General features: G+C 34.6%; 1 protein-coding gene across 8 annotated transcripts in view; it reads left to right on the top strand.

Moving 5' to 3' along the window:
* Positions 1–23,191, top strand: part of KIF21A (kinesin family member 21A) — a 150,930-nt gene that overhangs the window by 106,417 nt on the left and 21,322 nt on the right. For 4 of the 8 annotated variants that reach the window (XM_042946255.1, XM_042946252.1, XM_042946251.1 and 1 more), the window contains 14 exons: positions 265–464; positions 1,535–1,642; positions 5,586–5,654; positions 5,749–5,963; positions 6,118–6,271; positions 6,796–6,990; positions 7,661–7,762; positions 8,546–8,711; positions 9,186–9,206; positions 13,904–13,964; positions 14,319–14,373; positions 17,071–17,285; positions 19,844–19,948; positions 21,337–21,465. In XM_042946255.1, the coding sequence (XP_042802189.1) occupies positions 265–464; positions 1,535–1,642; positions 5,586–5,654; positions 5,749–5,963; positions 6,118–6,271; positions 6,796–6,990; positions 7,661–7,762; positions 8,546–8,711; positions 9,186–9,206; positions 13,904–13,964; positions 14,319–14,373; positions 17,071–17,285; positions 19,844–19,948; positions 21,337–21,465 (1,795 nt within the window). The remainder of the gene's footprint in view (positions 1–264; positions 465–1,534; positions 1,643–5,585; positions 5,655–5,748; positions 5,964–6,117; positions 6,272–6,795; positions 6,991–7,660; positions 7,763–8,545; positions 8,712–9,185; positions 9,207–13,903; positions 13,965–14,318; positions 14,374–17,070; positions 17,286–19,843; positions 19,949–21,336; positions 21,466–23,191) is intronic. The other 4 variants (XM_042946256.1, XM_042946254.1, XM_042946253.1 and 1 more) reach the window with 2 other exon arrangements.

Raw genomic sequence — 23,191 nt, 5'->3', positions numbered from 1 at the left:
GCTATTTAATTATTTTGTCCAAAGTTGTGGCTGATTGTTTTAATGTCTTAATGCTGGAAACATTTATTAAATAAAAAAAAACAACAAAAAACTGTTAAACAAGTTGAGAGTAGATAATAAAACAGAGAGTAATTCAAAGATACCCTGGCTTCTTGAAGTTCGTGTTTGGGAGGTAGTTTTTCTCTAAGGTCATAAGTTATAAATCTGTGATGTGAAAAATCTGTGTCTCACAGAAACAAATGCAAATATCCTTTGGTCATTTAGGCTCAGTGGAGTCTTATTCAGAAGAAAAGGCAAAAAAAGTTAGGTCTGAATATGAAAAGAAACTTCAAGCCATGAATAAAGAACTTCAAAGACTTCAGACAGCTCAGAAAGAGCATGCAAGGTTGCTTAAAAACCAGTCTCAATATGAAAAGCAATTGAAGAAATTGCAGCAGGATGTGATGGAAATGAAAAAAACAAAGGTACTGACTGTATTTTGCATTAAAATCTGATGTTGAGGATATTTGTTTCATTTGGGACAAAAAAATTATTGTGATTCTTTCCATACTCAATAAAAGGGTAACCGAGTCTTACAAATGATGTACTTCCTTTTGGCAATTAGAAGTTGCTTCCTGCACTCACTCATCCATTATCAAAACCTTTCTTCAGAGTAGCTGAAAATCATGTGGTTGAAAATACGGCTTCTTTTGACTCTGATGGGTATCTCTCCTCCTGAAACATGTAAAATATTTCAAACATGAAAAAAATCATTAAAAATTACATAATAAACACTATATACACTATCTTAAACACTACAGTTATACGGAAAATCTCCTATGTGTTCCTTTTTGATCATCTTCTTTCCTGAAGAGGTAACAAGTATCTTGAATTTAGTGTTTATCATTCCCATGCATAGAAGAATACACATTGTCTTCTCTTAACAAAACAGAGTATGTGAATTCTGATCTGTTATCTGTTTTTTCTGTGGGATGAATTTTTCTTATTAACATTTGGTATGAAAATCAGCAAATGTGAAAATGATTTAGGAAGTTTTAGATTCTTATGTTGTGTCTTTGCTGAGGACAACAATAGCTAAAATTATTAGGTGCTTACAATATGCCAAGCATCATTATAAGCACTCTTCAGGTATTACTTGTTAAATTCTCAAAATAGTATAATGCCACAGAACTGTTATTTTTTTTATATATATTTTTTATATATGAGAAAATGAAAACCTAGGAAGGTAAAGTAATTTGTTCAAGGTCACACAGCTACTGGTAATAAGTACCAAAAATTCATTCAAATTATAGAACAATTGAACATTTATATAAAAAGCATAAAGCACTAAGCAATTTGATAGGAATATATTAGAAAAGTTATTAGAAAAAGAAATGTACTAATCCCACAAAAATAAGAATTGACCATTTAAAATGTGCAACAAAACTCCACTTGTTTCTGTTAAGTATTCAGAATTCTAACTGCTTGCTTCCATTAGTTTAATGAATGTTGTGATAGGGTAACTCCAATAGATGTGTTCACCCAATTTTTTTAGGTTCGACTAATGAAACAAATGAAAGAAGAACAAGAAAAAGCCAGATTGACAGAGTCTAGGAGAAACAGAGAGATTGCTCAATTGAAAAAAGATCAACGTAAAAGAGATGTGAGTGGACTTTAACTTTCAGTTATATACAAATCTTGTACATTGAACAAGCTTGTTTAGTAAATGGAAGAAAATTTTCTTATAACTTTATTTTATTTATTTATTTTTATTTTTTATTTTTTTATTTTTTTATTTTTTAAATTTTTTAACGTTTATTTATTTTTGAGATAGAGACAGAGCATGAATGGGGGGAGGGTCAGAGAGAGGGAGACACAGAATCTGAAACAGGCTCCAGGCTCTGAGCTGTCAGCACAGAGCCCGACGCGGGGCTTGAACTCATGGACCACAAGATCATGACCTGAGCTGAAGTCGGCCGCTTAACCGACTGAGCCACCCAGGCGCCCCTATTTATTTATTTAAAAAAAAAATTTTTTTTTTAACGTTTATTTATTTTTGAGACAGAGAGAGACAGAGCATGAATGGGGGAGGGTCAGAGAGAGGGAGACACAGAATCTGAAACAGGCTCCGGGCTTTGAGCTGTCAGCACAGGGGGCCCGATGCGGGGCTTGAACTCACGGACCGCGAGATCGTGACCTGAGCCGAAGTCGGCGCTCAACTGACTGAGCCACCCAGGCGCCCCATCTTATAACTTTAACTATTAAATGCAGGTTAAGGACAATAAGCATAAGGACAATAAGTATGCATTAATTTAGTAATATGGCAGTTATTATATGGATTATAGGAATTCAATATACAAGCTTATGAAAAACAATATAATGTTATTATAAATTTTGTTAGAGGCTTATTTCCTAGATGATGAGATAGGAGAAAATGGCAAAGATATAATTGGTTATCTCTAGGGAAATCAGGTAACTACTTATAGTCTTGTATAAGATAGTGATTTTAGGATGGTTCCAAAGACAGTTTCACCTAGAGAGTCTTAGAGATGTTCCTGAATAATAACCCAGTTTCACTAGAGGTGGCTTTAATAAGAGCGCAGAAGTTTTCATATTCTTTCACTCAAGAATCCTGCTTCTTCCATGAACTCAGACTAAGAAAATAATCTAAAATAAGAAAAATTGTTATGTATTAAAATCTTTAATCTAGAGTAATTTGTAATAGTGAAAAACGTAAAAATAACCAAGATACTTGACAGTATGGAGAATAGTTAAATAAATTATAGCCCATCTCATTTAATAGGTTATTATTCATCTATTGAAGATTAGGATTTGGAAACTGCATAGTAAAATGAAAAATGACTGTGATTTAACATTAAGCATAAAGTAGCATTTCATATATGCATGCTTGATTAAATGAGGGAAAAATTTTAAGGATATATACCAGCATGCTAACTTTAGCTGTGTCAAGATTTTAAGTTACAGCCTATTTGTTTTTTATTCTTTCTAAATTTTGGCAATATGGTTATTTCTTTTTTTTTAATGTTTATTTATTTAGAGAGAGAGCATGAGCACAGTGGGGTAAGGGCAAGAGTCAGAGGCACCCCAGCAATTTGGTGTTTTCATTTATGGTGTTTGTTTTTTTTTTTTTTTCTCCTCAGAAGAAGAGGCCACCGTGGTCTTTTCTCCATTGTTGGTTAGGTTTCAGCTTCTGTTCCTTTTTTCTTGCTCAACTTTTTCTAAGTCCTCCCTGGAGAAAATCTGAGCATACAGCATATTTTAGAAAATAGAAACCTACTCTGGGAAATAAAAAGAAAACTTAAGGAGATAGAAGAGAGTAATGACAGAGAAAAGTAGATATTTTCACAAGATGACTTCTGTATTAAGGCTATATTTCTTTTTTTTTTTTCCTATTAAAAAATTGGCATATATTCATGAGCCATAAAGTTTGCTCTTTTAAACTATACAATTCAAGGTTTTAATATATTCACAGAATTGTGCAACAATCATTACCATTTTATTGCAGAATATTTTTTATCAGTCCAAAAAGTAACTCCATATCCATTAGCAGTCACTCCCTATTCTTCCATCTTCCTGGCCCTGGCAGCCATTCTGGTATACTTTCTGTCTCCATAGATTTGCCCATTGTAAATAGAATATATGATATATATAGCTTTTTGTGTTTGGTTTCTTTCATTTAGCATGATGTTTTCAAGGTTCATCCATGTTATTACATGTGTTGGTAGTTCATTCCTTCTTATGACTGTATAGATAGAGCACATTTTGTTTTTGCATTCCTTAATTGGTGGATATTTGGGTTATTTCCACTTTTTGGCTATTTATTTTTAAAGTTTTTATTCCAGTTCTGGTTAGTTAACATACAGTGTAATATTAGTTTCAGGTATACAGTATAGTGATTCGACACCTTCATATGATACTCAGTGCTCATCAAGTGCATTCCTTAATCCTTGTCAGCCCCTTCAGTCCCTTCAGCCTATTTCAGCCCCTTTCCCCAACTCTCCTCTGGTAACCATCAGTTTATTCTCTACAGTTAAAGAGTCTGTTTCTTGGTTTGCCTCTCTCTCTCTCTCTCTTTTTTTTCCCTTTGCTCATTTTTGTTTCTTAAATTCCACATATTAAAGAAGGAAATCTTGCCATTTGCAGTGACATGGGTGGAGTTAGTATTATGCTAAGTGAAATAAGTCAGAGAGAGACAAATGCCATATTTATTTATTTTTAATGAAAACTTTTGGATGACAGGAATAATTTCCTTATAATGTACTGTACTTATTTCTTTACAACTAATTCATATGAGATAGAGTAATATTGCACAATTAACTACTAGTATGGAATTTTTGAATCTTATTCTACAACATAGGATCATATATGATATAATATTCTGTTATAAAATATGAGGCTGGCTAGTCACATACAAAGCTAACATTCAGACTCCTTTGCCCTTCTACTTATTGCTTTGTGTGCATATTGACTCCCTTTCTAAATTGTTTCTTGTCATATTCATCTTCAAACCCTTTGTACCAAAAATATGAATGAGCTTGAGATTTGATTTTGAATAAGAAAAAACTTAATTTAGTAACAAGTTTCAAACCATTTGTTTATTTTAATTTTTGGAAGTTCATTTATTTAAAAACATTTATTAACTTTGCCTCTATGTCAATCATTGTTGTAGGCAATGAAGATACAGCAGTGATAAGATAGTGTCCGTTTCTCAAAGAATTCTCATCTGATGACATAGGACTATGCATAAACATGAGATGAATGATCTGTTCGAACTAGGGATACAAAACATGAAGGTTATTTGGTATATCACAGAATTTAAGTCCTAGAAGGGATGTTCGTGATTAAGTCCAATTCCTAAGCTTTGCCCAAGATCACAGAGTTGAATAAATGACAGAACCAAAACTAGGATCTGTGTTCTTTTTCAGTCCAAAATTTCTTCCTAAATTATAGCCTTATAAAATGACTTAAAGTTGTTTATAATTAATTGTCTTTTATCATATAGAGTACCTAAAAGCAAATTGGTAACCAATACCGACATGTTTTATTTTTCATTTACTTTACCCAACATAATATTTCCGAAGTTCTTGTAAAGTGCTAATACAATTAATATATGTTTTCCCTATATTTAAAATGGAGTGAATAATTACTGATATATTTTAAGGTGCCTTTATTGGAAATATTCTAAGCTGTGTTTCTTCCTTCCTCAGCAAAATTAAATGTCTAGCAAAAAATGAAATGATACAATATTTGTAAGGCATTTAGAAAAGCACTTGTATATAGTAAGCACTATGAATGTTTCTTAAATAAAATTGTGGCACAGAGATAACTTCATTTTTCAGAAAGAGATGGCTGCATCAGTATGTATTTTTGTTTATTGGAATAAACTATTCTTATCTGTAGTAATGGATGCAAGGTTGTTTTTAGCTCAGATTTTGCTAAGAACTGATGGGGCATCTGTTAATGCAGGAGTAGGAAGTATTGGGGCATATGTTAATACAGTGGGATGGGGCATACGTTAATGCAGGAGTAGAAAGCATTGTATCTTTCAGTTTACTATTTTAACTTATTCAATATTATTTTTATAGCATCAACTTAGACTTCTGGAAGCCCAAAAAAGAAACCAAGAAGTGGTTCTTCGTCGCAAAACCGAAGAGGCAAGTTGATCACTTGGAGGAAACATCTGGCTTTGAGATACGTGATGTATTTCTGTAGACTAAAAGAGTGAGTCTGTCTTTGTTGCACTTTCAGGTTACAGCTCTTCGTAGGCAAGTGAGGCCCATGTCAGATAGAGTAGCTGGGAAAGTCATGCGGAAGCTGAGCTCATCCGATACCCCTGTTCAGGACACGGGTTCCAGTGCAGCTGCTGTAGAAGCAGATGTATCAAGGGCAGGAGCCCAGCAGAAAATGAGAATTCCTGTGGCAAGAGTCCAGGCCTTACCAACGCCCACAACAAATGGAACCAGGTCAGTACAATTCTTTTGTTCCTTCTGACATAATCTTTGTGGCATTATTACTGAATGTTGGACTTAAATGAAAAAACAGCTTATTTTTTGGCAGTATACAGTCAAATAAACATGTAAGTAATAACTATGTTTATCTGTTTTTATATGATTATAGAAAAAAATATCAGAGGAAAGGGTTGACTGGCCGAGTGTTTATTTCCAAGACAGCTCGCATGAAGTGGCAGCTTCTTGAGCGCAGGGTCACAGACATCATCATGCAGAAAATGACTATTTCCAATATGGAGACGGATATGAATAGACTCCTCAAGGTGTGGAAAACAGAACATAGATATGTTCTTTCTTAGCTGACTGGTAATTTTAGGTTTCCAAATTTGATCCCTTGGTACATTAATCCTTACCAATTTGTCTTTTTTTCTTTTTTTGTGGGTTTTGATCGCATTATGTGTAAACAGATGAACATCATTTCTTTTTTGTTTTGTTTTGTCTTAATTGTGGTAAGAAAAGACAGCATGAGATTTACCCTCTTAACCCATTTTTAAGTGTACAGCACAGCATTGTTAACTATAGGAACGGTGTTGATTAGCAGATGTCTAGAACTTATTTGAGTAACTGAAACTTCATAGCACCCCTCAATTCCCCCCAACCTGGCCCCTAGCCCCTGGAAACCACCATTTTACTTACTGCATCTATGAGTTTGACTCTTTTAGATACCTTATATGAATGAAATCTTGCAGTACTTGTCCTTCTGTGACTCACTTATTTCATTTAGCATAATATTCTTAAGGTCCTGGATGAATATCATTTCTTAAAATCCAATCTGTTTTTTCAATAGCAACGGGAAGAACTCACAAAAAGACGAGAGAAACTTTCAAAAAGACGAGAAAAGATGGTCAAGGAGAGTGGAGAAGGAGATAAAAATGTGGTTAACATCAATGAGGAGATGGAGTCATTAACTGCTAACATAGATTACATCAATGACAGTATTTCTGATTGTCAAGCCAACATCATGCAGATGGAAGAAGCAAAGGTTTGTAGTTGTAAAAAAATGGTTAATGGCTTAAGGAAGATGTTTTTGTATTTTTAATCATGAAAAGCACTTTGAATTTTTATATCAAGGAATTTTCTATTTATGGGTTTACTATGATTCTTAGGTTTTGCATGAATATCACTCCCTGCTTGCTCTCCAGATTTCTTTGCTGATTTTGTGATATTATTTATTGTTTATAAAATCAAAAAGAGGGGCGCCTGGGTGGCTCAGTCGGTTAAGTGTCCGACTTCGGCTCAGGCCATGATCTCACAGTCCGTGAGTTCGAGCCCTGCGTCGGGCTCTGTGCTGACAGCTCAGAGCCTGGAGCCCGTTTCAGATTCTGTGTCTCCCTCTCTCTCTGCCCCTCCCCTGTTCATGCTCTGTCTCTATCTGTCTCAAAAATAAATAAACATTAAAAAAAAATTTTAAATCAAAAAGATGTAAAAATGTATATCACTTATTAATCCACCTTGAATTCTTAACTGCTCAAATGTGTCTTTTCTTTTCAACTAACCCATATGTTTGTTGGAGTAGGGATCATATTTTACATTTTTCTAAGGAGTCTTATTAACTTACCCAACACTATCAAATAAATAAATGAGACAACAGGCTTTTGCCTCTGAATATATTCAGCTCAAAATAATGTTCGTCATATGCTGATTTGATGTAGGAAGAAGGAGAAACATTGGATATCACTGCGGTCATTAATGCTTGCACACTTACAGAAGCCCGATACCTGCTGGACCACTTCTTGTCAATGGGTATCAATAAGGTATGATCTAACTACACCCAAATAATGATTAATTCATTTTGTTTATCTTTCATCAGTGACCCTTTCCTTTATAATAGGTAAGAAAGGTTTTTTTTTTTTAACTGAAAAGTATTTTTTTACCTTTCTTTAGAGTTAAGAAAAGTCAGGACTATTTAGATCAATTCCATTAGCTTGTCATCCATTGTGCTTGTGTATTAGAAGAGGTAAACAACTTAAACAAGAAATAATTCATCTTTTGCTTTAACAAAGGAAAAATGAAAAGAAAAATCTCTTGGGGTGCAAACAAAGTTGGTATCATAACTTTGGTTTAGTATTGATTTTTCACAGCTCAAAAAGAAATCTGAAAGTAAAAGATACAGTGGCACTTCCCTCCTCTTTGAATGTAAATGCATTAACCTGTCACCTGTAAGAATGCTAAATATTGAGGATGATAATGATTTCTGACTCCCCTCCCCCCCCTTTTTTTTGCCACTTTGGGATGGTGCTAGACCCTTTATTTTATGTTCTCCCACTTAATCTTCACAATGTGCTAGGCAGTAGATATTATTAATATCATTCTGCATATGAGGCAACTGAAGTAGGAAGATAAGGTAATTTGCTCAAGGTCACCAGGCTAGTAAGCAGAGGAGCTACAGTGAATCAACGTCTATCAGATGTCAAAGTCCATATATCATATGCATTTGTTATTTGATACACATCTTTGTATGGAAGATTCTGTTATGTATGACCTGAGATAATTGTTGTTGTTGTTATTATTATTATTATGTTTTGGTGTTGTTACAGGGTCTTCAGGCTGCCCAGAAAGAGGCTCAAATTAAAGTACTTGAAGGTCGGCTTAAACAAACCGAAATAACCAGCGCTACACAAAACCAGCTCTTATTCCATATGTTGAAAGAGAAAGCAGAATTAAATCCTGAGCTAGATGCTTTACTAGGCCATGCTTTACAAGGTAATTTGGACTAAATTTCTGTTAAACAAATTGCATGGTAGCTTTGCTCTTTGAGAATGCTATACTATACCTCTTTCCCCTATTGCTTGATTGAATAGATGCTATATTTACTCATGCTTTTAATAATTATTCCTTCTTTAATTTGCATGTATAAATTTGGGGGGATTTAATTATTGTCATTCCAAGAAATGATTACCAACTTTAAAAGGCTTATTTAACCTTATTGAGCACTTAGTTTTTATGAATAAAGAGGATCAACCAAGTTTCTGAATTGGTTATTTAAAATATTAACCACATTTCATTACTTTACTCTGCATATCTAATTGCCTTAAAAATAATAAGTGTTTTCTATGGCATCTATTCTACATATCTTATAAATGGTGCATAATCTTGTTTTATGTGGGAGTTCTTAACATTGGATCTGTTTTGATTGGAGTATTGCTTTTTGTTTCCTTTTTGCTGTTATTTACACAGATCTAGATAGCGTACCTTTAGGTAAGTATGTTTAGCTTTCTGTGTACCCTACAGCTGCATGAATTACTAATTGTTCATGTACACTAATTGTGGTACATCTTATGTTTAAAATTTTTATTGGCAGCCAACTGGTTTTTGCATGATCTTTTTGAAATGTATCCATGACCACAAACATACTAAGTCTTTCGTCTTTCCTATACATTCATTCCTGTTTTAAAACCTATTAGATTTTTAAAGAAGTATGCTTTAGTTAATTTTCTCTTTTAGTTTTTGACCTCCAGCTGTGACTCCAGTTTCATAAGCCTTTCTTTCTGTTTCTTGTAGGAAAAAATGGAGTATACATTTCTTTTTAATTTTTAAATGTATCTGTTAACTTGCATCTGTTGTTTTAACCTCATAACTTTCCTTAGCATATATCTTTGGTATATACTTGTCTCTGGTATATATTTGCTAGATTCTCAGCTATTCTTAATTTTTGTAAAATTAAATACATATATTTTAACATTGTAAACTGAAATTATTCAAAGCATTCTATATGAACATATTGAAACAATATTTATGGTTATAATATTTTCAGATTAAAAGTGGCTTTAGAGATGACCAAATATAGAGATTTTCAAACCTTCCCCTTGCCACTACAACCTTGTCATGAACTACACCCACCCATTAATAATGTCTCTGCTTCTCTCAATGATGATACACATGAAGGACCAGGAGTATCAGGGCAATTTTATTACTTGTGATTTTTCTGAATGATTATTTTGGAGCAGTTTTTATTTAATTAAAATTTTTTTTCGGAATCTGATCTGATCTTTTTTTTTTTGTAAGCACACAGCTGCCAAAAGTGTTCTAAACGCTTATCCTTAAAGGAGAGGAATGTAATTGAAAGATTAAATGTACTTACCTTTATGTGTCAGTAGAATAAACATAATCTATACATCTGAATTTGTTTTAAATAAGATGTTACATAAATAAAATACATGAGTTATTTGATTTTTTTAGATGTTTATACCGCATGTTAATCTCAAAGTAGTATTTTCTTGAGATCAACTGCATAATATAGGTATGGAAAGGCTGATACTTTTAAGCTGCTTAAGCTATACCAAGTACAGGTAGAACAAATAGGATTGGTTATATCCTAACCAAGACTGTCAAAGTTCCTGGATTATAACTAGGATTTTTGCCATTCCATGTCTTATCAGGCATGTTTCTTCTGTATCTGTTCTTCTTCCTCTCTTTCCTCCTCCTCCTCTTTGTTCTTCTTCGTGGTCCAATCTATAGTAAAAAGTAAATTCTCTTTGTTTGCGTAAACTTTATTTATTTAGTTATTTTGAGAGAGAAAGAGAGAGGGAGAGACAGGGAGGGAGAGAGAGTGGGGAGGGGCATTGTGAGTGACAGACTCTCAAGCAGGCTTCGCACCAGCAGCACAGAGCCCAATGTGGGGCTCAAACCCACACCATGAAATCATGACCTGAGTTGAAGTTGGACACTTAACTGACTGGGCCACCCAAGTGCCCCTAGTAATAAGTAAATTGTTATTTACATCCATTGTCTCTTTTAACTTGGAAGAAAAATGTAAGTGTCCTCCTTGATATCCTTTAGTGCAGAAGATATTGAACTGCTAGTTTGATGAGCAGTGTTATTTTTTTTACAACTTTCAAACAACTTCCATTTGTCTATGGCTGGAGAAGGGTCTGAATCAGAGAGTGGAAACCCATTCAGCTGATGTAACCTGTGTCTCATGGCTGAAATCTGTGCTAGGGATGGGGGCCATAGTCTAGCCCAGAGGTGCTTAGAGGAAAAACACAGAAAGAGAAAAAAATGGAAGTTAAATCCACAGAAGCTCGAGAGTCCTATAAACTTTGCTTTAAAAACATTTGCTTAGCTCCAGTTTTACCTCAAACATCAGGCTGAGTGTTTGGATTCAAAGATGAATATGACAGAAAATCTTTCCCTCATTGACTTGATGCCTTACTGAGGGTGACAGACAGAGTATGATAAATTCAGTGAGGGCGATTATTGAGATATGTATAGGGAGTTATAGGAAGAGATAGTAGGGTCACCCAACAAGAATGGAGGAGTTGATAAAGGCTTTTCTGGAGGAGGTGACATTTGAACTGAAACATGAAGGAAGAAAAAGAGTTAGCAAGGCAAAAGACAAGGTGGAAAGGGCGGGAGGGCAGAGAAGAGTCCCTCTGGGCAATGACTAAACTAAAACATGGGGACTTAGCCACAGTGTTGTGTGCCTGAGGCCTTCAAGCAGGTTGGTGCCCTGAACAAGTACATAGCATAGAATGATAGAACATAAGACCAGAGGGTGAACCATGCCAGCATCCCTTTCTGATAAACTTGTACTTTTGTAGCCTTTGATGAACATCTTTATTATCCTTTTCTTTTTTCCCAACCTATGTTAGGATCCCTAAGACCTCCCCTATCTTTGAGACTTGCTATGAAGACTCATGGGGCTTAGCATGTGGTTGTTTTTATGGCCAAGATCCATGAGAGCAGTGTAGGAAAGATACACAGCTGGATCATAAGGCAAAAAACCACAGATGTTGTCTGGAGGAATCCATGTCTAGTTTTCCTTATGATCTTTCCCTTCTATGGGACATAATACAGAATTTTCATTTCCCTCTGGAGTGAAAATGCAGCAGCATGTGCACAATGTTTATGTCCAGGGAAGTCCCTTGTTACTTGGCACCTGAAGCTTTTCCTGGGGACTGGTCACATAGGTTCCATCTGTCTGGGATTCAGGACTCCCATAAGGAAAGCAGGAGTTTAACATAAGCCATATGGTTTGTGCAAACAACATAGGTACAGTAAGTACCTTCGGTAGCTAACTAGTGACTGGGGATGCTGTGAGAATCAAGTTTCCAGATGCCAGACAAAGTCCAACTTTGTAAGCAGGCCATTCTAAGGATAGTAGTGTTTGGGCTGCTATGTTAACTCTTTTCTATACACTATTTTTTTTTTTTTTATAACTTCTAATAACTGAAAAAAAAAAAAAAAGACTTGAAAATACCTGGTTTACTTCCAGTGATGTGACACTGCTCAACTTTACACTGATACAGATGAACTTCAAGGCATTCGGAAGTTGCAAGTCTCTGCCTTTAGCTTTAACTTTCTGGCGTTGAGAAAAGAAGCTAGTAGTGGGCTGGATGTGTATTCTCAGAGTTACGAGTACAACAGTGAGGTGATAGTTTGTTCTATTGCCCAGATGACCATAGTGCTCAGACTAAGCTCAGTCCAGCAGAGGAGTCTGATCTGGTGACTTTCCTGGTGGGGGCCTCTATCCTCTGGCCAGGTTGGTCATGTCAAACCATAATTATCTCTAAATAAGTCATACATGCATAAGCAGGAGCTAAGTTTTTACTAAGCACTCATATGATGTTTAACATACTAACTGGTCTCATACTAACTGGTTTCTACAAGAAAAACACTGGCAAATCTTAGCCAGCCTTTATGCATGGGAAAATAAAGATTAGGTTTGTCATTTCTTTATAACCTCATGTTCTATATTATCAACTAATGCAGTCACCTTAACACGCAATTATCACGTCTGTGAAGCAAGTCCTTGAGCCTCCCTCTAGTGGTAGGCTTTGAGGTACACATTGCCTTCAAGACCACCATGATCTTCACTTCAGAAAGTAAATTCCCTTTTACGGGTCCTAGATGGGCTCCATTTTAGATAATACTATCACGTATCAAGTATTACTGAATTTCTATCAAAGTATCTGCTAAACAGTGAGGAAGAAAGGGAACATCAAAGAAAGGAATTAGTTGTCCACAGTCCACATGAACAAAATTACAAGTTAAAAGGGGATAAATCATATATGTTTTTGATTAATATATGTTATTTATAATATGTTTGCTTTTGTAGAATGATTTTATAATAAAATGTGTATATTTTAAAAACCTGCACCTATGTTAGGGGCTCACTGACATTTTAAATAGTTTACTTTCAGTGGCTATTTGATTTATTGACTTCCTACTAGTTTTACTTGTTTGCTTTTTCTCCTCTTTTTTACTAGTCTGTTACAGTTGTTCTGAAATAGTGGTGATTTACTTGTATTTATTTACAAAACTGTTGCATGCGAACCTATTGTTTTTGTCTTTTATGTACATATGAATGAGCTGCATGCTGATGTGTGACTTCTGAATACCTTCACACATGCACACACACACACACACACACACACACACACACCACTCTCTTACTCTCTGCTTGAAAACAAAAATAAAAATAAAGGAAAATATTTAAGTAAATTGACATATTAAAATATAGCAAGTATGTCTACCCCTATATAGTTTTTGAAGTTGGCTTAGTACATTAAAGGGAGCTCATGCAACATTTACTCTCTCTTGTATTTTACTCTGTGGGTTTTCATATGTTTGGATAGCATGGGGTAAATACATACTCTGAAAAATATATACATACTCTGATAAACACATGATCTCATTTCCATCCTGTGAATGTTGTTCTTCTATATTTTATGATTCAAACTTGTGGTTTTTCTATTTTGGACCCTTTTTCTCATTTTAGGACACATAATCAAAGGGGTTTCTTAGAAGTATTTTTCTACATTTCTATTTGGACTCAGTTACGAAAATCAAAGTGCCCATATTGAGATGTTGATATTTATTATAGCATGGGGATTGTAGTCACTCAAATTGTGGCATGTGGATAATACTTAGATTTTGGACATTTTTTTTTTTAGAAAATGTAGAGGATAGTACTGATGAGGATGCACCTTTGAACAGCCCAGGATCAGAAGGAAGGTAGGAGAGCCTTTAGAAACTTAATAGATTTTATTTGTTTCTGTAATTTTTTAAATACTTTTATCTTGTTGCTTCAATCAATTACCATAAAACAAATAATTTTGAATTTTATGGCTAAGTGAATAGCACTAGAAATAGTATTATGGAAACCAAACTAAGTCATACTTAACCACCACAAAAATACCGGGATATTTAAGGAAAGAAAATGAATAATTTTGTAATTCATTTTGATTTTAAATATTGTCTTTTTTGCCCTGTAGACCTATAAGGTGTTTTCTATAGTTAAAAACATAGAAGACAGCATTTTTTATAAGTCCCGTTTTAACCCGTGGTTAATTATTTATTTGCATCTAGCACACTATCTTCAGATCTTATGAAACTTTGTGGTGAAGTGAAACCTAAAAGCAAGGTAAGGAGAATTGAAAATAACAGGTAAGCATCCTTCCCCACAGTTTTCTGTTATCACTAATAAACACATAGGCCTCAGACCCTTAAGAAGGTTAGCAAGTTGGCATGCTTTTACCATCGCTCCCATGTATAACAACTTTAGTTCTGTAATTACCATATTCTCCTTTGAAACAAACATTATGTCAAAATATTTCTCCTTTGTGGAACTTGTGCTTTACCATATTATTGCATTTTTTCCACTGGAGAAGCTATGATTATGGAGACCAATTCTTATTTTCTTCTAGGTTTTTCCTAAAAGTTTCAGTACTCATTAAGGAAGTTATGTGGTAATTTATTAAGGTCACCTAAGTTTCCTAATAATTATAAAGGAGATTGTAGACCCTGTGGTGGCATACAGCATAAATTTGCAAAATTTGTTAATTGGCAGGAGGTTTTTGAAATTTTAACATTTAGTATCTTCTTAAGTGTATCACGTATATTTTGTTAAAGTAGTATCCTGAGGTGGTTTGAATAATAAGCCAACTCTTAATCATTAATTAGTTGTATTAAAAACTAATGAGACTATAATGCATATTTGTATAATTAAAAAAAATATCAATGCTACATGCTGTTAAATGTGTAAGATATTTGGTATGTTTCATATTCAGTGTTGGTAGCATTTGATACTAGATGAATTAACTAACCATCTTAAGATGTTTAAAAACAAAGAATTCTTGTAGTCCTTAGTAAATATTTGTTAAATGGATGGAAAGAATCAGGACCTGAAAGAATTAACACTGTGCAAATGGGTAAGACAGAGTTAAGGCCCATAGTGAATAGTCAGGTAATGCAAATGAATAATTTGGCTGGATGTAATGAGTAGGGGTCATTGTGATTACCTGACAAGGACATGCCTCACCTAAGCAAATAACCACCACTCAACTCTTGCTCATTTTTGCCATGAGGATTATAGGCCTAAGACAACTAGATCTTCTATTTTTTCCTAAAGAAGCCTTAAATACAGATTTTTATGTAGAATTTCCTGATCTTTAACACACTGGTCAAGCCAATCAAAAAAACATCTCCAGGCTGTATGTATGATCCTTGAGCTTGGTAACATATGGTTTTATTTTATTATTCTAAGTGACTAAGCAGAAGTTACTCCCACACTCAGAGAAAACATTCCGGTATGGTTTGGATCCAGTCTTAGGTAGAGGTGAAAATCTCTTAAGGTCCTGAATGTCTTTCAGGCCCTGTGAAAGCTTAGATATTCATGCCCTTCTGGGACACCAGAGAGAGGTGTAAAGTGGTGCTCTAAACATTATCTGCTGAAGGAACCGCTACAGTTTGGAATTCCTAAGAAAAGGATTCCTTCCTACCTTGGGCTGTTGGCAGTGAAGAGAACTGAGAGTGTAAAAAACTGGCCGGAGAGTTTTCTTTTTCCAAAAATTTTCTGAGGTGCTACTTACTACTCCTTTTGAACTTCATTCAAAGACGCCTGAAAGGATCTCATGTCATTTCTGTTTCTTTCTTTTTTAAATTTATTTATTTATTTTGACAGAGAGAGAGAGAGAGTATGAGCGTGCTTGCACGAGCAGGGGAGGGGCAGAGAGAGAGGGAGAGAGAGGATCCCAAGCAGGCTCCGTGCTGTCAGCCTGAAACTAGATGCAAGGCTCAAACTCATGAACCGTGAGATCATGACCTGAGCCAAAATCAAGAGTCAGTCGCTTAACTGACTGTTCCACCCAAGCGCCTCTCATTTATTTTCATCATTGAAGAAGTAAAGTTAACTGTATACGTTAAATAGGTATGTACTAGCACTATGCTATGTACAGGGGAAATAAAGATGAATAAAACAGGGTGTGTGCTCTTTAGAGGCTTATAATCTGGTAAACACCTTGATCATCCATTAATACCTTAGTGATAATAACAACTGAACAACAACAGGGTAGTCAGTTCATTTTCAAGAGTAAGGAAAGGAATTTGTATAGTGAATTTAGATTCTAGGAAAATAACCTTCACTTGCCTAACCGTGCTACTAAAGCTCGGGTAGGCTCATGTTGAATTATCCAGCAGGCAGGTTAAAAACACAGCTAATGCATCAGGAGAATGGGGTCACAAAAACTGAGAAGCAGATTTAAAAAATTGATATTAAAATAAAATTTAAAACTGAAAGTGATATTAAATGAGCATCTGAGCATGGGGTAAATCAGAATTTAGTTGAGCTTCCCTGCAGTTAACTTTTGGTTTAATTTCTTCTTTCTTTTTTAAAAAAATTTTATGTTGAGGGAGGTGGCCATGAGTGGCAGGGTAACATAGTCATACCCTATGTCATATTGGTGACAAGTTGTTTGTTTTTGAATCTCGCTTTGCCACTTACTAGTTGTGTGACTTTGGGTAAATTACTTAGCGCCTCTGTGCGTTAGTCTCCTCATTGGTGAATTGGGATAATGATAGTACATGCTAATGTAATTAAGTGTTCGAACATTGCCTGGCATACAATAACTATTATATAAATATTGGCTATTATTATGGCCTTTAAAGGTCTTATATGGCTATAGCTCTGGCTTGTCACTATCTTACATGCTATGTTTGACACTTGCTAGGAAATGACACGCTAAATATTTTTACCTATTTCAAACTAATATTAAATCTCTATTCCCTAATCATCTCTGCAAAAGTTTGCTTCTGATTGCTTTTCCTTCCATTCTCTGACTAGGCCCGAAGGAGAACCACCACTCAAATGGAATTGCTGTATGCAGATAGCAGTGAACTAGCCTCAGACACTAGTACAGGAGATGCCTCCTTGCCTGGCGCTCTTACACCTGTTGCAGAAGGGCAAGAGATTGGAATGAATACAGAGACAAGTGGTACTTCTGCTAGGGAAAAAGAGCTCCCTCCCCCATCTGGCTTCCCTTCTAAGATAGGCAGCATGTAAGTCTGGCCCAGCTACACTAACTTCCTTTTCTTTGGCTTTTCTTTTTCTTTCTTTTTAAAAATTTTTTATATGCATGTTGCTAATTTCTTATTTCTATTTTTTTAAAATTCCGTAAACAAGATCTCCGGTTTTCAAAGGAATTTCTGTTAGGTGTTATCTCCCCTAATTTTTTTGACATTTGAAATCATTTAAGATGAGATGTTCTTTGTTCAATTCTATTGCTTGTTTCTAAGTTTTAGGGTCATTCTTCAGGATTATAATTTTCATAAAGGCTGAGTTATGAATTATAGACAAAATTTTTTAGGAACACTTAAATCAGGTAGTTATATCTATAAAACCATCATACAAAACAGAAGCTTTAAAACATCTTTTATTTGCTTTAAATGAACATGATTTTTCGTTTTAAGAGTCTGGTCAGGATAGCAAACCTTTGCTAACCCTATAAGGAAAAAGAAATATCAATCACAAACAATCATTTTAAGGCTTCCTAATTTTTTGCCTTGAAGTACTTGCCATTGCATGTCTGGGATGAGTGTATGCACAAAATATATATATTTTTTTGTATCGTTAAAGCTTTAAAGGAGGTAATATTCTCTTTCCCATTTATGTAATATGAACATTCTATTCAAAACAACTAGTGTCTTGAGGATGAAGATTTCCCAACTCAGGCTAGTATGTGTATGTATGCTATGTGTGTATGTGTGTTTGGACAGTTATATTAAAATTAGATCATTCACTGGTAAAGTTTTTTTTTTTTTTTTTAATGTTTATTTATTTTGAGAGAAAGAGAGAGAGCACAAGCAGGGGAGGGGCAGAGAGAGAAGGACAGAGAGAATCCCAAGCCGGCTCTGTGCCATCAGCACAGAGCCTGATGTGGGGCTCAAACTCATGAACTGTGAGATCATGACCTGAGCTGAAATCAAGAGTTGGATGCTTAACCGACTGAGTCACCCAGGTGCCCCTGGTAAAGAGTTATAATGATATTTTTTTGCCGTAATCCTCACATATGATCTACCAAATGATTTATGGAATGAATGCATTACTGCATTGAGGAATATTGCCCCCCAAAAATGGCACACATCACATGACTCTGCAAATAATAAAATATAACAAACTTTCCCCCTTTGAATATCTGTTTCCCATAATTTCCTTTTTTGTTTTGTTACCTTTTTTTAACTTCCTTCATTTTATGAAGATATTTCTGCCATCTTCCATTGAGTAAGCCCATCTGCTACCTTTAGATCCAAATGTAATTTTAATGATGACAACTTTCTTGCATGTGCTTGATGTGGCCTATGTAATTAACTATTGGATTTGCTGATAGAGATTGCTAACCAGTATAGCTTATGGCTTCAGTGCTTTTTTGATAAGATGACTGTTAAAGAAATGCTTTTGGTGAAGGTAATGATATAAACAGAACAGATTTTAAGAATAGATTGAGTAGAGACTTTTGGAACTTCAAGACTTAATCTATGGCCTGGAATCCAGATTCAGGTAATACCTTCTTTTTGCCCTCCCCCACCCCTTTATTTTTTTCATTTTTTAAGTGTATCCTTTATTACAGGTTGTAGAATATATGTTTTGGACTGTGTCTCTTCACATGATTTGTTCTCAAGTTTTCATAAATTCAGACACTTGTGTAATTCTGTTCAAATTTGAGACATTCTTGGTGTGGTAACTCTTAATGTCATTACTGCATGACTTTAATTGCTTGATGTAAAATAATTTACTTAAGTGGCCCTTATGATTTAACTGATGAAGGATTTTTGAATTGTGATTTCTTGTGGTCAGAAGTCAGGGACATGAAATTTAAATATTTAGTTTTACCATTCTGGTAATTGTACATTCTAATTCCATAGTGTTTTCTTCTTATTAATATAACTAGTCAACAATAATAAAAATTCATTTTTTAATCAGAATGTATTATCACATACACAAAAATAATAGTCTTAAATTGTTAATTATACAGCCACTATTCAACATTTAAAATTTATAATAAGAATGTTTTTATTACTAAAATTTATATAGCTACTAGTATCTAAATATTAGGTAAAATTATTGTGTGTCATTTGTGTGTGTGTATGATTACTGGTAGTACTGTTTTTGACTGTGTCTAAGTATTATTTCATTAAATCTCACTCTTTCTCATATTTTGATATTCTGATATTTTGTGTTCTTATAAGATTATAAAGACAATTTTTTCCCAACTGTAACAATTATAATCAACCTAATCATTTATGTTTAAAATCAGTTATTGATTTTGGCCATTTGGCAGTATAGCATTGATATTTACATTCAAAGATAATAGGTTTGCATATATTTAATAAGATTGCCAATTTAAAAGTTAAATATACAGGTGTCAAGCTTCCATCAACTAAAATTACCCATGTAATGTATTCCTATCATAGTTTTATTTTTTTGTTCCTGGGTAATATGCTTTCTCAAGTTGCAGTTATTGATATATTAAAAATTTTAGGTTGAAAATCTGCCAAACAAACTTGTATGTATATATTTAATAAAGTTTGATGATTAAAAGAGGCTTTTTCTATTTTAGTTCCAAACAGTCATCTCTATCAGAAAAAAAATTACCAGAGCCTTCCCCTATAACCAGGAGAAAAGCATACGAAAAAGAAAAATCAAAGGCCAAGGAACAAAAACAGTAAGTTACTTATACTAGATTACATAAAATCTCTGGTGCACTTAGATGCTAAAGGACAGTAGTGAAATTATTTTCCACATGCAGGCTAGATCTGTGGTTGTGACTGATTTGACTAATCAAGACGATCAAGTCAGCTGTTGGTTTGGCTCAGTGTTTCTTGGTCACACACATACCTGTAAACATATTTGAACACTTGTCCCTAATCATGTACTCTTATTTATTTTCCAGTTATTTGAGCATATCATTGTAAAAAGTTCATGTACACTTGAGATGAAGTTTAGTGAATCTATATTTCAGATAGTCTTCTAGAAAGATTTGAAATTGATTTTAACTGATAAAACTGACATTGACTTTACCTCCGTAAAATAGCTGACGGGAAACTAGTGTTCATCATAGGGTGTGTTAGTTGTACCATTTTCTTGCTGTTCTTTTACAGTTAATTTTTTTTTTCTGAAATCTCTTAAAAGCTGTTTGTGTGTTTTGTGAGGGTTAATTTACTTAACAGTGCATAGTATAATCTGATGATCCACTTAAATGGGCATTTATAAATTGCAATGTCACAACATGAAGCTGAGTGAATGGATGAGAGCCACTGAAACCTCTCTCCCCTGTGGCACACCTACTCCTCCCTCAGGTCACCTAAGGTGCTACATGCGACAGGTAGATCTCTGACATGGCCTTGAGGGAGGGAGAGTTTTGGTGCCAGTCTCCATTTAAATATTAGTAAAGCTAATTTCTTTAACATGTAAGTAAACATAAAAAGTAGTTTTCATATATTTTCTGTACCCAAGTGGACAATCTTATACCATCCTCTCTCCTGTGCCGACATGCACACTCTACTTTGACCACTGGATTAGCTGACTTGAATGTCGTGGACGTTCTTCTAATCATCCTTGCTTTCTGTACTTAAAGATATAATTTTCCTATTTCTACTGGATTGAATGTCTCAGGGATATTTGGGAGATGGGGGATGGAGCAGATAAGTAATGTAAAAATAAAAGTGAGTAAATCTTGGAAAAGGCAAATCAGTTTTAAACACTCTGGCTCTCTTTCCCCTGTACTCATCTGTAAAGTGAGTAACTTGGTTTTAACTCTAAAACTGTAATTTTAAATTTGGCTTGCTTTATTTGTATTGACTGTAGATTTCAGCAGACAAGTTTTTCCTTAGTGCCATCTTGTGGGCAATGTAACAAAATCCAGTGGAAAAGTTTTTTTTGTTTTTTTTTTAAATTAAATTGTTCAGAGTGTATTTTATCTTACAAAAAAGGAAGAGAGGAAGAAGAAATTCTCTAATGAAAAGCTTTTTTAAAAAAGCATGTTTCTTATAACATTCCTAACAAATCATAACTGATTAAAACCACCTATTTAATGTTCTTTTTTTCTTGTAGCTCAGATTCTGGAACCTCAGAGGCTAGTCTTTCACCTCCTTCTTCCCCACCAAGCCGGCCCCGTAATGAACTGAATGTTTTTAACCGTCTTACTGTTTCTCAGGGAAACACATCAGTTCAGCAGGATAAGTAAGTCTTTATGGAAAAGAGCCCCTCTATTTATTACCGTAGTCTGAACCTTTCAATAGAGTCTGCAGAACACATTTAGCCATCTCTTTGTGTGGGAGATGAAGTCTGACTTGTGAACTCTGGCCATATTTGATGTGTTTTTCCAACAGGAAATGAACAATATAGAAAAGATTAGAGAAAATTATTTTCCTGCTGAACATTTTTCCCTGTTGTAGATTTGCATTGCTAAACTTTCAGCACTTGTCTTGCCTTTTCATTTCTATGTAAATTAGAATTCAAATATCTTTGAGACCACTCTAAGTTTAAATTTGTTGGGATACTAAAAGCCTCTAGTCTAGAGAGCCTGAGTTGAAAAGAGGCAACTTATTTTACCTTCAGTGCATATAACAGCTTACAAAGTCCATTGTTATATGTGTAAAATGTTGTTAGCATTTGGTGGTTTGACACAAATCCACCACAAAAAGTCAGTAATAAAATAAAATAAAGACAGCTCGTATTTGGGTGGAGGGGGTTAGGACTGAGGTGGATTGTGGAGGAAGAGAAGTTGGAAGCCTGTGAAAATTATAATTTGCATTAAATTTGAAGTGAGAAAGTATTCCCACATCGAGCCAGAATCTCTCTTGCAAGAATTCATACTAACAGTCCTGCCATAAAATATTTATTAACTCTGACTTATCTGCTTTGATTTTGAATGGTAGCATAGTGTATGTATGTACTTCATATCCAGTCTCCCACCTCTGTTGTTTTCAATGCTGTAATCTCCCTGTGTAGATCAACAATTTCTGAGATTTGTAGGATGCTATTTAAGATCTGTCTGGCATGTTCAGAACATGCCAGATGTCTCTGTAGACTTAGAGAAGCACACATTTTGAAAGAATTTTTAATCTGCTTAATGTATGGACAAAGTTTTTAAAGTTAGATTTTAATATAGTTTAATCAGTAGATGATCTACCCTTTAAAGTGATCTAGATAGATAAATACTTCATGTTATTGAAAAAATTCTCTAACATTGTTAAGTCATACCTTCCATTTAATTGAGAAAAGAATAGAAGAACGTTAAGAATGCCTTCGGGAAGTCCATTTTCACTAGTGATATGAAGGTTTACTAAATTTTGTCTGTACATTCACAGTCATAAAATTTTGTCAGTATTTTGATAATTTTGACAATCTAGTCATAGTTTTATATTTTCTACTGAAATATTTTATAAGCTACCAGTAATTTGACGCTGTTGTCATCTCTATAAGCTAAAACTCAGAATAAGTGACTACACTTTCAAAGACTCACCTACCTTTGAATCACTTTCTTTTTGAGGCTAGCATATTTCACCAGCTGGAAGTAGATCCCATAGATAGTTTTTGGTTATGTTCCATGTCAGTATTCACTCTGTTTTTTTTCCCCAAGCCTAATAAACAAACTGAGTAGATTTTCTTTTTCTTTTTTAAAAAATTTATTTATTTTGAGAGAGAGAGAGAGAGAGAGAATGGACAGGGGAGGGACAGAGGGAGAGAGGGAAAGAGAGAATCCCAAGCAGGCTCCATGCTCAGTGTGGAGCCCAATGTGTGGCTTATTTCCATGAACCATAAGATAATTACCTAAGCTAAAATCGAGAGTTGGGCACTCAACTGACTGAGCCACCCAGGCACTCTTCAATAGGTTTTTATAAGAACCCAACTTATTGTCAGTCGTGGAGGTTTCAGGGTATGGCTGACAGTAGTGGCTCACCTA

The sequence above is a fragment of the Panthera leo genome, chromosome B4, assembly GCF_018350215.1.
Source record: "Panthera leo isolate Ple1 chromosome B4, P.leo_Ple1_pat1.1, whole genome shotgun sequence".
In the NCBI taxonomy this organism is placed as follows: domain Eukaryota; kingdom Metazoa; phylum Chordata; class Mammalia; order Carnivora; family Felidae; genus Panthera; species Panthera leo.
Note: the sequence above shows the minus strand (reverse complement) of the source record. Positions and strands in the feature narration are given on the sequence as shown.